At 35.6% G+C, this 15,060-nt stretch overlaps 1 protein-coding gene across 12 annotated transcripts in view; it reads right to left on the bottom strand.

Annotated features, from left to right (window-relative positions):
* MAGI2 (membrane associated guanylate kinase, WW and PDZ domain containing 2) overlaps positions 1–15,060 on the bottom strand; it is a 679,299-nt gene that overhangs the window by 480,045 nt on the left and 184,194 nt on the right. For all 12 annotated transcript variants that reach the window (XM_085512814.1, XM_085512758.1, XM_085512827.1 and 9 more), the window contains exon 2: positions 11,583–11,699. In XM_085512814.1, the coding sequence (XP_085368940.1) occupies positions 11,583–11,699 (117 nt within the window). The remainder of the gene's footprint in view (positions 1–11,582; positions 11,700–15,060) is intronic.

The following is a 15,060-nucleotide window of genomic DNA, read 5'->3' as shown; positions in this document are numbered from 1 at the left end:
CTGTAAGGTGTTTTTTTAAGTAAACTTGAAGGGAAAGAGATCCCTTCCCATCAGATTGCAAGGTCACTATTGCCTATTCATTCTCTTGCGGCCTACCTAACACAGAGACAGTCATCACTTTGTGAGGGGAAGGACTGTGAGCTGTTGCAGCTGGCCAATTAAATTGTTCTGTAAGTGTTCTCAAGATCTCCACCTGAGCATCATCCCTGGTCTTCCTTTGGAGGTACAAAAGAAGAATTAAGCTCTCAAGAGTGATCACAACAACATACAGAGTGCTGTACAGAGACACACTCCTCTGACACAGTTGCTGTTCTGCACAATTCTATCTTAACAGAGACAGTATATAACTCACAGAGAACAGGGCAACTGTGCACAATGCACACACAGGATAAACCAAAATAAAGAGCAATTCATTTGAAATATTCCTCCCTCTCCTAAGGAAATTCCCCTTCTTGTATCATTCTCTCTTGTTACAGCAGTGAATTAGAAGGAGTTTCTGTAAGCATATATTTAAGATCTGTAATGAACAGGATAACAAAAAAATTTCAACCTTGTGCCATGATGGTGCTGCAACAGAAGAACATGAGTGGAGTAATGCAGCATTGTAGCATGGGAGAATCATGTGTACAGCATCTTAAGTCCCACGCATGATGTACCCTTACATACAATGTGGTGTTATGTTCCTTAGAAAATCTGGAAAATGACCATTTCTCTATGTAACTTCTGACATAAGACAGAAAGTTAGGACCTCTAGCACTCTTACAGAATTCAACCAGGAACATGGAGTACTAAATTAACTCCTGCTTCAATTTGATGAAATTTCATCAAAGATCAGGCCTCTTTTAACTGCCCTTAAAAAATTATATGCACAGTAGACTCTGAATTCATGGTGATCTTCAATCTAAAACAATCATTTATTTTTCTAACTATAAAAAATTCATGTTCCCTCCACTATTCAAATGGCTTCACAGACACATGCTTTCTGGTCTAATCCTGTGTTGTGTACACTGGGAACACATATCAGTGTGCTCAATGGGAGGATAAGAAATATATATTTTTACTTTTATATTTTTATTTTATAAGTTTACTGTCTCTCCAAAACCCTAATCTTTCTCTTAAAATTCAGCTTTCCTCTAGTCTTCAGTGACTGTCTGAGAGCAAAGATGTTTTAACAGCAGAATAAAATACCAGTTATTAAACTTTACATTTCAGTCCGTGTCACAACATGTCCTTAATAACAACAGCAATGCTGTGAACCTCAGGTCACTCACAAAATTCAGGAAGACTTATGCCTTTCTGAACAGATGGGATTAAATGCGTGCTTTCACCAACCTCTCCATCTATTCAAGGTCAGTGAAAAATACCATTAGTAGGTTGCAGTGACTAATGAGATGTAAGGGACTTAGAAGGGCAGATCTGCTTTTTAAAAATGAAACTGAGATATGTCAAACTTGAATGTTTAACATCGTTTTTACTGAGCTTTAACCATGACCTTGAAAGTCAGTTTCAAAATGGTCGTTACTTCTATACAAAATAGTGATATTTTTTTCTACAATTTCAGGGAGAATCTTTAATTTTTTAAGTTATTATTATATTCACTTGACCAAAAATTACCAAAAGAAGATCTACTATTGCCACAGTGGTATGAAGAGTTCATGTATGTGCACACTGCTCCCTGCATGAAGCCATCACTGACAAATTATAGTGTCACTTCCAAGGTCTGTACTGAGCTAAAGGAAAGAGGACAAAGCTACACTTCATATTCCCCCATGACATATCTGCTTTTCATGCCCCTCCACTATCTGATGGACAAAAAACATCAGGTGCAAAAAGCAAAGGACATTTTTTCTCTAACAAACCCTTCTACTTTATCTTTCTCATTGTCCTTTACACTGTTTTTCTTTTGAAGTTCATTCTTTTGTAAAAGAGGGAACATAAATCTGTAACTTAAAACAAAGCAAAACAAAACAAAACCTTTAATCTTTCAGAATTTTCTTTTATGATGCTAATTGAGAAATAACTGCTCCTTGCTTTTATTATCGTTGGTTGAGCCTTCTACACTTAATAGAAGAATCATAGAATCACAAGATTGGAAAGGACCTACAAGATTATCTAGTCCAACCGTCCTCCCATTACCATTGCTAACACAAGCTACTAAACCAGATCTCATAACTCCCCATCCAGATGCCTGTTGAACACTGCCAGGGATGGTGACTCCACCAAGAAGGTGGAGGGACAGAAGTAAAAAGGACAGAGACAGTATAATTGCATATTGCAGGAGCGTTCTCTTTTCTTTCAGTATCTACTGCTTTTCCAGAACTTTCAAAGAAATTCAACAAAACAGGAACTACTTAACAGAAATAGATAATTTAAAGCACAGACTTAGATATATTCATTTCTTAGTAGGCAAGAAAAGGCTCTCAGAATTATTGTCTTGTGGACTTCAAACATTTTCTGAAAGAAACAGAGGTTAGTAGAAATGTGGGCAATGCCCAGTCCCTCAGATATCCTGGCCTTTTTTTCTCTACTTTTCTCCAGTTTGGAAAGATCAGCTCTGCTACAGGCCAGAAATAATCTGTATCTGATTCTAAAGATTCTGAAAGATAATAATCTCCATAAAATCCTAACAGAAACTTCAGAGTCGTGAGATGCAAATTGAGGATAATGACAGGAAAGGAGGAATTAAAAACTCTTTTTTTTGTGAAGATGATAAAAGGTACCTATGGTAGTTTTAGATATAAATGACTACATCATATTTTATTCTATTCAGCCACATGAAAACTCACAAACTGTAAATACCACTAAGAAGTTGTTTTAGCTGCAACTATATTAGCAATTCCTCAGTGGTACTCTGCTAGTGTTGGTTGCTAAAGGGAATCTGATGTGCCACCTGATCACCACTAAAGAATTTGAATGCTCTTAACTTGCTTTTAATTTATTCCTGCACCTTCTGAATACCAGTAATGTATTCATATAATCTTCAACTAAAAAATTTCTTGGGTAATCTAGTTCAAAAATAGTTTTTGGATAACCATATATATTCATCCTCAAAAATCATAAGCCATATTTTTCTAAGTTATTCTGTGGGTACTTTTTATTAGATGACAATGCAAGAGGAAATTAACGTACAAAGTATGATCTGTAAGTACATGAGTTCAATGAGGAATGATAAAAGATGTGTATCCCACAGACCCGGTAAAACCAAGTAAATTAGTACAAAATTAATTTGTTGCCAAAAGTTGTTAAAATAACTGGAAGAGACTCAGTCTGCCCATAATGATTTAAATTCCCTCTACTTGCAGAAATGGAATGATTTTGCCATCTCTTGCAAATAAATTGTTTCTATTCAGTCAGGAAAAATGTATGCAGACAGATGGGTCTCATCAGCTGCAATAGAGCAAAGCACAGCACAACCAAGAGAAGCTGCATGATGATGGCAGAGTGAGGGGCTCAGTATCAGGTTGAGATAGACTGTATAAGTTGCAGTTGTTAACTGAGAATGTAAAAAACTAAATGATAGCACAGTATGCAACATACAGTTGCAGGGCAAAAGCTTTTTACAGACGTTGTTACAGATACTAGGAAATCTTCTGGAAGAACACCTTCTCAAAGGAAACTTTGCCAAATCACCATCATAGCTTAAATTTTTCAAAGAACTAAAAGTCATTAATGATGGGCAGTAGTCTGTAAAGCACGTAAAACATAGCATGTAAGATGAAAGTTACGAGGGCGCATATTTAAAACTTTGAATGAAATTATATTTTTCTGTTTCTATGTGATTAACAAATGCCAAAAGTCAGGTCAAGCATCCAGTTAATATGAGCTGAGGAACACATGCCAGCATGAATTTGAATTGAAGAAGAAAGCTTTCATGTCCGTCAAAGCCAAACATGGGAATCATAAAATACAGATGGCATGAAATGAGCGGTATGTGTTTTGTCATTAGCAAAAGCTACTAGAATGGAAGTAAAGACTATGCCATCATCCACATAGGGTGAATTTCAGTCTTTCCTAAGTATAAAATGATCAACTATTTTTGAGAACAATTTGAAGATATTTTATGAACATGTTATATGCATTACTAACTACATTCCATGAAATACAAAGGAAATAAATTCATAAAATAACAACACATAATTTATTGTTATGAAAATACTAAGGATTTCTAAGCTGTAATTAGAAAAAATATTGCTTTCTAGAAGTACTTATTTTTATCAAATTTAGAATGATTTATAGATTATTTTATGCAATATTTTATTATAAATAAATTTTAAAATATCGATAATTTCAAAGGTGAAATTATAAGACTGTTTTGCATTTAAACCCAGATTAATGCTTTCAGTGATCCTTTTGAAATACAATCTGGAATCTCTGCATTTTATTTCTTTTTACCAAAATGTGTTTCTTCTATCTCCATGGTAAGAACATTTCCCTACTCAGTAACACTGAAATATATTCGACAGAATGATTTTAATATTCCATATTAGATTGACAGACAGTCAAGAGGTTGATGTATTAATAGCAGTAATAATAAGGAAAAAGAAATGTATATAGGATGTGATGAAAGGCTGGAGATACAGGAGAAAGATGAAAATAGAAACCATCATGGGACAAAAAGAGTACTTCCGTATCTAAGATTACTGGAGCTACTGGAGGCACAACTACACTGACCTTGGCTTACTGCACACAGATCATGTTAGTACACGATTTCTGCTCTTGATTTTATTACATCTGTTCTTACTTCATGCTACAGTTACATCACATCTGACACATTCCATCTCTTCCTCATCTTGGCCACTATTTATTTTATTTGGTTTGCTATTATTTTAAGGTGAGTATTTAAAATGTGTCACTGAACAGCTGAGAGTTGATGTCTTTATTATGTAGAATTGAGAAATTTCTGAGCAAAGCTGACAGAAATGTGTTTTATTTCTCATGACAAACAGCACAATGTTTTTAATCAACTGAGCAATTTGTAGATATAGTTTGGGCATCTGTTTAGATCTTAATTAAGATGAAATCATAATTCACTGTGATAAATAAAAATAGCATTGTTTTTTGCTTGGTTTTCTGTTCTAACAATGCTTCCCACTGATGGCAAGGTAGTGCCTGCAGCCCGAACACACTGTAAACCTGAGCAATACCGCGTGCCTGCTGACTGCACGGTAGCACAGTGTTGTTACTGAATAACATCTGCTCTGAAACAGACAAAAACACCCATAAATTCACATGGAAAAGTCAATAGAACGATGCATAAACCAATCTCTTTGAACCAGACAGTCCCAGTGCCTTCAGAGAAACATGTCAGTGTTACTGTGTGCATTTCCAGGTGGTAAATGGGAAATACGTTACATGTAGTGGAAAAGAACGAAAGGTCCACAGGGTTTAAACATTGTTCCATCTAATATTAGTTAATTCAGGCGCAAACTGTGCTGTAGGTTTATTCATTGACTGTTCTTTGCCTCCTCTACTTAGGCTGTCAGTTATTTGAAGCAGTGACCTCCTCATAATCATCAGGTATATGTGGCTGCAACGCATATAGCATAGTGGGGCCCTCACTTCACGTAATTACCTGATTTGGTTTAATTTTGCTTGACATACAAAAAAGGCTGAACAGGCTAGCCGATGATTCTGCTTTAAATACATCTTGGAGGTGCGCTTTGCTAGATAAACAACAAGGTCTCCCTAGAGCTCTGCATTGCTCTATTCTGAGCCATCAAAGCCAAGGCTTAGCAATAACTAACACTTGTCTGAAAGAATAAAGTAGTCATTAAAGTTAGGTACTGTTATTTGCAGTGATGGGAGCATTTCTTGGCAGTATGGTGTGCTAAGCACAGGTTATTTTATCCTAAGAATAGATCCACATGACGTCAAACAAGCAGAACTTCAACCAGCAGTATCTGGACATCTTAATTTGTTTATTTTAAGAACAAAGCTGTGCACTGAACTTTTGACACTGAACTAACTTTTAAGGAAAATATATGAATCCTCTGGCAAGTCTGTTTCACACACCCCTCTTTGCTCTTGCTATTAGTCTTTTTAGAAGAGTAACAAAGTATTTATGGAAGAAATGTGAAAGGACACATATTTGTTCAAATATAAATTATACAAACATATCCTCACATCCTTATTAAGAGCAGCAAAAATAGACAAGAACTTCAGAATTGGAATTGTGTGTACCCTCACCACCAAATATATATCTACCACCCACTTGACTCTCCCACTCTTTCCTCAGCTCTCAAATCAGAAACTTCAGGTGAAAACACTAGTATGTAATTGGAATTTCCTTCAGTATTTATCCATGAGTAAATGGTTAGTCCCTTTTTATAGTAATTAGTATATAGTAGATAAAAGTATTAGAAACAGTATGTCCCATGATAACACCTTTCACATTAAATGCCAGGGAGGAGTGGAGGAAAGTCTCATCACACTGCCATACTTGGAAAACGAAAGGTTCCCTGATTTTTCTGATTGGTACTCATGAAGAAAACTGTGAATGGTTTAAACCTCCTAAAATATTGATCCTCACTGCTAAAGGGAAAATCTGTAATAGATGTGGAGATGGAGCTTTCTCCAAGATTGAAAGTATGGAGTGAATTCCCTCAAGGCTATTACCCTGCAGCAAAAGGAAGTCCAGTCAAAACAAGATGTTACACTACACATGCCTTGTTTTTTGGAAAGGAGACTAGGCAACAAACTTTGCAAAGTATGATATTTTAACAGCACAAGATGATACTGCAGAACGTAGTTAAATCTATTTGTACACAGACTGGATTATACTAGAATCAAATAAAATATTGTCTGAATGTGTGGTTCTTATTTAAAGTCATTCACAGCGCAAGATAACAATGACCTAATAATCTAGTTATACACAGAAGATGAATAAAAATAAGAAATAAATGCAGAAAGGAAAGATTATTGTGGTCACAAGTTCCAAATTTACAGTTCAGTCTGCTGCCTATACCCTCCTACCACAGAACAATCATAACACCGATAAGCAGACTAAGCAAAGGAATAAATTATTACCACTATTTCAGATGTGGAAAACTGCAGCGCATAATGACTATATTTCTTGCCCTTGTTTGCACACACACAGAACTTGGCTGTCACAGACTGAACTTTTCTTCCTATGTACCTGAAAAATGTCTTAAATAAACCATTCTTTCTACAAGACCTCTGCATTAATAGTAATACAGCAATAAGCCAGGGCTGCATACCACTTCTTTCCATTTTCCATCATTGCTGTTTTTCTAAATGCAAACACGAGGAAGGAAACTTCTTTACTGCTTTTTTTTATTATTTCACATGATCACTTCTGACACACAGCCAGGTGTCTGGGCTGCGATCTCTACTCATGTATATCAGTGCAGTGGGATAGAGCCATTCATTTCAGCAAGCCCAATTACTACTGTCAATCTGAGGTTATATCCCAGAGGATATCAATGGTAATCTCTTCAAATTAATAGATGATTTTTTATTTCTGTGAATCAGCTTGACACTGTTTGACTTCTTACAGTGTTATTTAATCAGACTGTCTTCCACTATTATTTCATATTCCCTGCCTGGGAGAAACATACAGAGTATTTTAAATCACAACTCCACTATTTTGCAAATTCTTACAGAAGTGAAATTTGCAATTTATGGAAAGATATACTAAATGAAAAAGTTCTGGCCACAATGGTCACTATCAAAACTGTTTTCCTGCTACATATTATAATCAAAGCTTCATTCTTGCGAGGACACAAATTTAGAGCCATCTCTACTTACAGTAAGACTAGAAAAGTTCACACACACATGGCAACTGCAGTACAAAGCACATAGTGCAGCACAACTAAATGTTGTATGTCCATAGCATTCACAGTCTTAGATGCACTTCATGGCCTTCCTCTTGGCCAGACATAGACAGAAAATCAAGTATCACTTATCTATGTTAACGTGTCTTACCAGTGACATTTTTTTATATTGTAATACACCTCAGTAGTCAGTGCCCCTAAACAACTTCTGAATAAATTTAAGTTATGAACATTGTGCTTAAAACCCATACAATGGAAAGGGGAGAAGAAAATGAGACATAGTTTAGTGAAATCTTTCGAATACCTGTAAGCTTTTCTTTCCCAAATACTGTCTTTTATCATTCTTTGATTTCCTCTAAGATCCTCAGTATACTTCTTACCTGTATTACTTCAGGTTTCTCAGCATCTGAAGACCAGTCCTCCTGCTTGCATTTAAACAAGAGCTGAGTCTCGACAGAAGACCACTGTCTTTCTTTCAAAAGGTAATTTTCTTTTGTGATGCTTGCAATATTTGCTTTCAGTTTCTGGCCTTCTCTATTGTAAGTTCTATTGCTTTTCTAACTAAGCTTCAAATTAACAGTACTTTTTCTTCATTTTCTTGTTCACGTATCAGTTTCATTACTGCTGTCACACAGCTCTGGGGACAGAGCTAATTAACATCTGCATCTCCAGTGTTGCAAACACAATTGTACTACATTCTCCCCTAGAATACACGTATATAATTCCTGTTGACAATGCACTGAGAGTCATTTTCATAAGGCACTAAGAATGGCAATGGCTTATAGAAGACAACATTTGATTCTTAGGATTACATAGCCTTTTCCAATTTGGTAGAAAGCAGCACTGCAAAAATAAAAATAGAGAAACACAAGGAGCACAAAACCAAGCAGTCTGTCCCATTCATAGCAGGCAGTTTCAGAGGGCAGAACTGATCCACTGTGTTTCTATTTATCCATCCTTTAGTCAAGATGGCATAAAATACTATGTACTATTGAAATTTTTATCTAGTAAATTCCATCTTACCCATTTTCAATATATTTGGCTTATCCCGATTTAAAACAGGTATGTTTGCTTTCCTGATTCCTTGCTTCAGAGAAAGCACTGAACTTATTTCACGTAAGTGAAAAATGTATTAGTTTGGCCTGGAAAGCCAATGGTTGAGAAGCCAGCAGTCAAGTCCACTGCCCTTCCAGGGACAGCAGCAAAGAACAGTAAAAATTTAAGGTCAAACACTGTCTTATAAATGTTCTTCTGGTTCCACTGTCAATTGTCCCTCTGTAACTGAGAAAAGATTGCAGGTATGTTTGTTTTTTTTTTTAAAAGGGAAAAGGCTGCCACCTATTTGTCATTTATTTCCTCTTTATGTTACAGTTTTGCCATTGGAAATAAAGGTTGTATCATCTGCAGTTGGCTTTCTCTATATTATAATTTTTCTACACAAAAATTTGACCAACTGAATGCTGCTTTTGCTGTGTAAGCATCTGATGCAAGACTTGCAATGTGCATGTTAGTCAGTGCACATTATTCAGTGAACCTGTGGGCAATGTTGTTGCCAGTTAAAAACTACTGCTGCATGCTAAAGAAATCATCTCCCTACCTGCTATAGGGTTTGGAACCATTAATATCAGCCTACAGAGTATCACAAATTGACTGCTCAAAGGAGAAAATTTTGTAAACAATCACCCAAGAAAAGTAAGCTCACAATTCAAAAAATAACAATTGATTTATATAAGAATAAAAGAAAATAGTTTTCATAATTTTTTTTCTCCTAAATGTAAACACCAGAGACACCAGAGACTTCCTTAGCAAACCATGTAACACCCTGCCTACATTTTTAAATGTCTTTTTCTTAGATTACAGACATTTTCATAGGACTTTTAAGAGAATTTCCAATTAAACAGGACACTCAGGCATGAGTACTATTTTTTTCTAATGCCACCATTGAAAACCATCTTCCACTCCACCCAAGATAACATACATCCAACGGAACTACTTACCTCACAACTGAGCTGCTTTCATCCCTGTCACTCTATTATTTTTTAAGGTTCTTACTTAGTTAAAACTGTTAAGATGATAATACAATAATCGGGAATCTATCCATATGCAATGACAGAGAAGATGGATTAATCACAGCAGAAAGGAAATGCAAATTTGTTTTACAGGTTGCAAAATCTTTGCCATTGTTTCTTTTTGAATGATAAATTTGCTCCTCTTGTTAAGGTATTTCTCTTGATCGATGAGAGTATTTGCTTATTGCCTTTATTAAAAATAAATAAATAAGCAAATCGACTTTTTCAGCATGTCCTTACTGCTCATGTACAGTCCCTTTCACCTGTGTGCTATACTTGCAACATTGTTAGATCTTCCTTATCTTAAATCTGGATCTCCAGCATTAAGAAGTGTGTGGCAGGACTATATTAAGTATATTCCTATGATAATAATCATCCAGGCATCCTAAGAAGTAGGATTTAACCTCAAAACTTCTTTGTACTTGCCTTTGCACTTCAGTTCTGGTTCTCAGTACATTCAGACAAAGCTAATTCATCACAAACATTATAGAGATACAGTGTGTTTTGTATTATGTGTACTGGACACCTGAAGGTACATAGTCTTTAATTTTTGTCTGCTCTTCTTTTCAAACCAAGGATGTATAGAGCTCCTGAAATTAAGACATTATATTTATCTATTTTCAGCTTTCAAAACAAAAGCAAAATAATTGAGCCTCTTTTTTGACACCTCAAGGCCCCACTCTTCAATGCAGTGATAGAAGTTGTACAGTAGCATTCATAACAGAACACCTTTCGAAGACCACCCACCCACTGCCATATAAATAGTACAGTTACTTATTCAGGACATCATCCTTTGCCTATCATTCCAGTGTCAAGCATGCAAATTCAAATATATACTTTTTTTTCCTTTTCCTTTCTTCTCTTTTTCTTTCTTTTCTTTCTTTTTTCTTTTCTTTTCTTTTTTTTTTGTTGTTTTTTATTGTTTGTTTTGTTTTTTGCAAATAACCAGATTTTTTTAATTAATTAATTAATTTGCCTACCAAGCAAATATTTTGAGGAAAGAATGCTGGAACTTTGTTCCACTGCAAATGATACTTTGCCTGTCAGCCAAGTAGACCTGTTCTGAAAAGCATGGCCCTGACAGTCTGTCATGCCTTATGTTACTTTGCTTAATTTCATGTCTCCTGCAAAAATAGACAATTTCAGCAGCTATGAAAATGATTTTAGAGGTTTCAATATACCTTAGATATAGATATGGTTGACTCACAGAACAGTAAGAGAATGTGTACGTGCTTTACAAACTTTCACTGCCATGCCTATTGCATTTCCCAATTTACATGTTTCCTCTATTGCCTTTATGCATTTTGAACTCCAAAGCACTATTATGTAAAGTACAGTGTGAAATGCGAAGCAGATCAAACTCTTTCTGTTGGACATCAATTTAACCAGCCCAGAAAACTGTTCTTTTCCCTTAATTTGTGCCTTCTACAGCTACAGAAGAAAAAGATTATTACTCTACAGCCAGTTTATTAGAGATACAACTACGAAAACATAAAGCAATTTCAGATATTAACTCAGAATTAGACATTTCATTTCTTCCGCAATAATGTGGAAGACATAAACCAACCCACTAATCTCTTTACAGGAAGACTGATTCCACTACAGTTCACCTCTTAACACTTCGTAAATGGCCTCAGCAGCATTAATTCATATAGTCAGTTGCCAGTAAGAAAACAGATTTATTTACATAAACGTATACATGAATGTCCACCCTACTCACATGGCACTGTGCGGAGGTAGAGATTGTCTCTTATGATCTGCTGGAGCTCATGGTCTACCGAACCTTTCTGGAACCGTAAATTGAGGTAGTGACGAAGGTCCTTATCAACAATGCCTCCTGTCAAGGAAGAGAAAATGAAAGAATGATTTAAAAATATATTGCTTTAATGGAAGCAATGAATCACTTGTAAAGTCTTGGTAGCTCATTTTCCTTCATATTTCTGTCAAGACAGATGACAGAAGCACAAAGCTTTCCAGTTAAGGTATGCAGTTGATATAATACTACTTAGTATTGATGACAGTATAAAGGTTAAAAACAGTTAATGACAACTGGCTAAAGTTGTTCAGAAAATACAGTCAAGAAGTCATTTTTTTTCCTGCACAAACAGGTAACATTAATATTATTATGTAAGTACACGCATATATGTATATCTTAACGCTACATTATCAGGTATAATGTTCCTTGTGACCATGGAACAATTTCCTACCCATTTATTATCCAAAAAACATTTCATTCAAAATGTCTTGGCAATGTTCAGTGTTTTTTGTCCAAGTGCAGCCAGAATAAAATGCAGCTGAACTAATTGTTAGCTGCAATTAATGACCATGCAAATATAATAAAATCCTTTGTGTTATTTCTTTCCAGTAGTGCTCACACCTGAAAAAGAGACTATAGCAAATAATAGTACATATTTTATTTTCATCAATGAAAAGAGTCATTACTAATACAATATTTTAGCATGATACTGCAAATATAAATGGAAAACAAAATTGAGATAAAGTACTCTGTATTTACCACTCTTAACATATGTCTAGAACAAAACAACCTTAAGTATTGTTCAGCTAATGACGAGCGTAACTTGTTCTACTATCAAAGACACAACAGCGTCAAATCCAACATGATTCATAAACCTTTCCTGATAGGTTTATGAACCTATACATATATATATGTATATATATATATGTATATTTTATATATATATAAAACCCTCTTCATTTTCTTTACCGTGGAGTATGCATCATGCTTATAATTACAGGGGAAAAATCTACAAATAACTGCATTTCTTCCCCCTCTGCAATACAGACATAAGAAAAGTATAGAAAATCTTTACAGCACTGCATTCTGACACATATTGCCAAGATGAGAAATTGCAATCAGATTGATCTCTAACTTGTTGCTTCATAAATTTAACCTTAAAATACCTTTTGGAAATGGCATTTGCTATTGAAACAGCTGCCAAAAGTCTGATCGACTTGGTCTCTGTAAAGATTTTCCATAAAAAGGAACAAAAAACATTCCCACCTAATTATTTGAAAGTCACTGCTGAGTACAAAGGCTAATAAATTAAAATACATTTCTCCTTATAGCTACTCCTATTTATCTCTCAATTACAAATCTGTAATCTCATTATTGCTGTTCCTTTGTCAACAACTTCAAAACCTTTTGCTTCAGGTTTATGAAAAAGCTTATAAATAATTTCTGTCCTCTTTGGCTCAAGGCAACAGCAACAGACTTTAATTAAAAATAATAATAATTATAAAGAAAGAAAGAAAGAAAGAAAGAAAGAAAGAAAGAAAGAAAGAAAGAAAGAAAGAAAGAAAGAAAGAAAGAAAGAAAGAAAGAAAGAAAGAAAAAATAGAAAAAAGCCCAAAAGCCCACTCTCATAGCAAACATGAAGTAATACCTGTGTGCCCAGTTTCCAGGTCCTGAGAACCTCCATACAGATCTCTTTATCCAGGATCCAGATTAAGCCACTTAGTGCACTACTTTGGTACCACTATTTTTTTTTTCTAGTAACAGTCTCTGTTTGCAGATGAGACCATCCTTACTTATGCTTATGTTTTCGGTTTTTTGTTTGTTTGTTTGTTTGTTTTTACAAGATTTCAGTGGAGGTGAATACTAGAGGATGCTGCAGAAATATATTCTGCTCCTGATTGGATTTTGCTGTCCTTTCTGATCAGCTGCAGAGAGTAAAGGTCCTGCAGCTCTTGCTCTTCTTGCTCTAATATACAGAACATGCCCAGTGATGCACATGCTTTGTGGCAGCCCGAGAAAATGCCAGCTCAAGAACAACAGCTGCAGCCTGCCCACTGACATAAACCTGAATCATTCAACTTATGACATAAGTAAGTTTAGAAGCCTACACATATTTCTGACCCTCAAAGTTAGTTTTTTTGTTTTGTTTCAAACACAGACATTTACTTGACCATGTCATTCCAAACTGGAGTATAATAATGTATACTACTAAGAGTACTTACAAGGGGACATGTGTACAGCCTTCTATTTGTTACAAACAGTTTTAGATAGGAAAAGTTTTTAACAAAAGTAAGATGCATTGAATTATAGAATGGTTTGGGTTAGAAGGGACCTTTAAGCTTATCTAGTTCCAACCCCTTGCTATGGGCAGGGACACCTGCCTCTAGACCAGGTTGCTCATAGCCCCATCCAGCCTGGCCTTCAATGCTTCCAGGGAGGGGGCATTCTCAGCTTCACTGGGCAACCTGTTCCAGTGCCTCACCACTCTCACAGTAAATAATTTCTTACTAATATCTAGACAAAATCCACACTCTTCCAGTTTAAAACCATTTTCCCTCATCCCATCACTACCTGCCCTTATAAAAAGTCCCTCCCGAGATTTCCTGTAGGCCCCTTTCAGGTACTGGAAGGCTGCTCTAATGTCTCCTTGGAGCTTTCTCTTCTCTGAGCCAAAGAGCCCCAGCTCTCTCAGACTATCCTAATAGGGGAGGTGCTCCAGCCTGCTGAAGATTTGCAGATTGCATGGGAGAAAAAAAAGGAACTTAATAGCTTTCTAAAATAAGTGAAACATACATTTATTTTCTTAATATCCGAGTACATACTGTAACATAAGCAAAGTCTATTTTAAAGAGCAGTCAGATGAACTATAGACAGCATCTGTACTGTCAACAAATTTCCTTCTTTAAAAGTCATTCTGTTTTCTGACCTTACTGGCATTTTTCAGTTCTTTGGGCATAAGCTACCTTTTTGTTGTATCTGGCATAGCAATGAATTTTATAGACTGGAAAGTGTTAAAAAATAAAACAATTCCACAGTCCAGAACAGCAGATGCAATACTTTTAATTCATTCCTCAGTTGTCACTTTTTTGATTTCCCCCCTAGAAACCTTTGTGCTTTACCAGATGCTTGTCAGAAGCATACTTGATTTGACTCCAGATGTGCTTTCTAGATATTTATAATGCTCGACAGGAGCATTTGAGCAGCCTAATCCTTTTAAAGTACAAGTAGAAGAAAGCCTAACAACTGCAGTTTGGGGCTCTACGCAGCTGCAGTGATACACAAGAATGCAAAATAGCCATGATTTAACAGCAGTGAAATAGATTTCAAAATAGACAACTTAGAAATCAAGAATAACATAAGAGGAGGAATAATGGAACCACATCCTTGAAAATGTTGAAACAAAAGATTGAAAATGTTATCAGTTGGTTTACTTCCACAGGGG

Source organism: Coturnix japonica, chromosome 1, assembly GCF_054131305.1.
Source record: "Coturnix japonica strain WE chromosome 1, WE-NBRP24, whole genome shotgun sequence".
NCBI lineage: Eukaryota > Metazoa > Chordata > Aves > Galliformes > Phasianidae > Coturnix > Coturnix japonica.
Note: the sequence above shows the minus strand (reverse complement) of the source record. Positions and strands in the feature narration are given on the sequence as shown.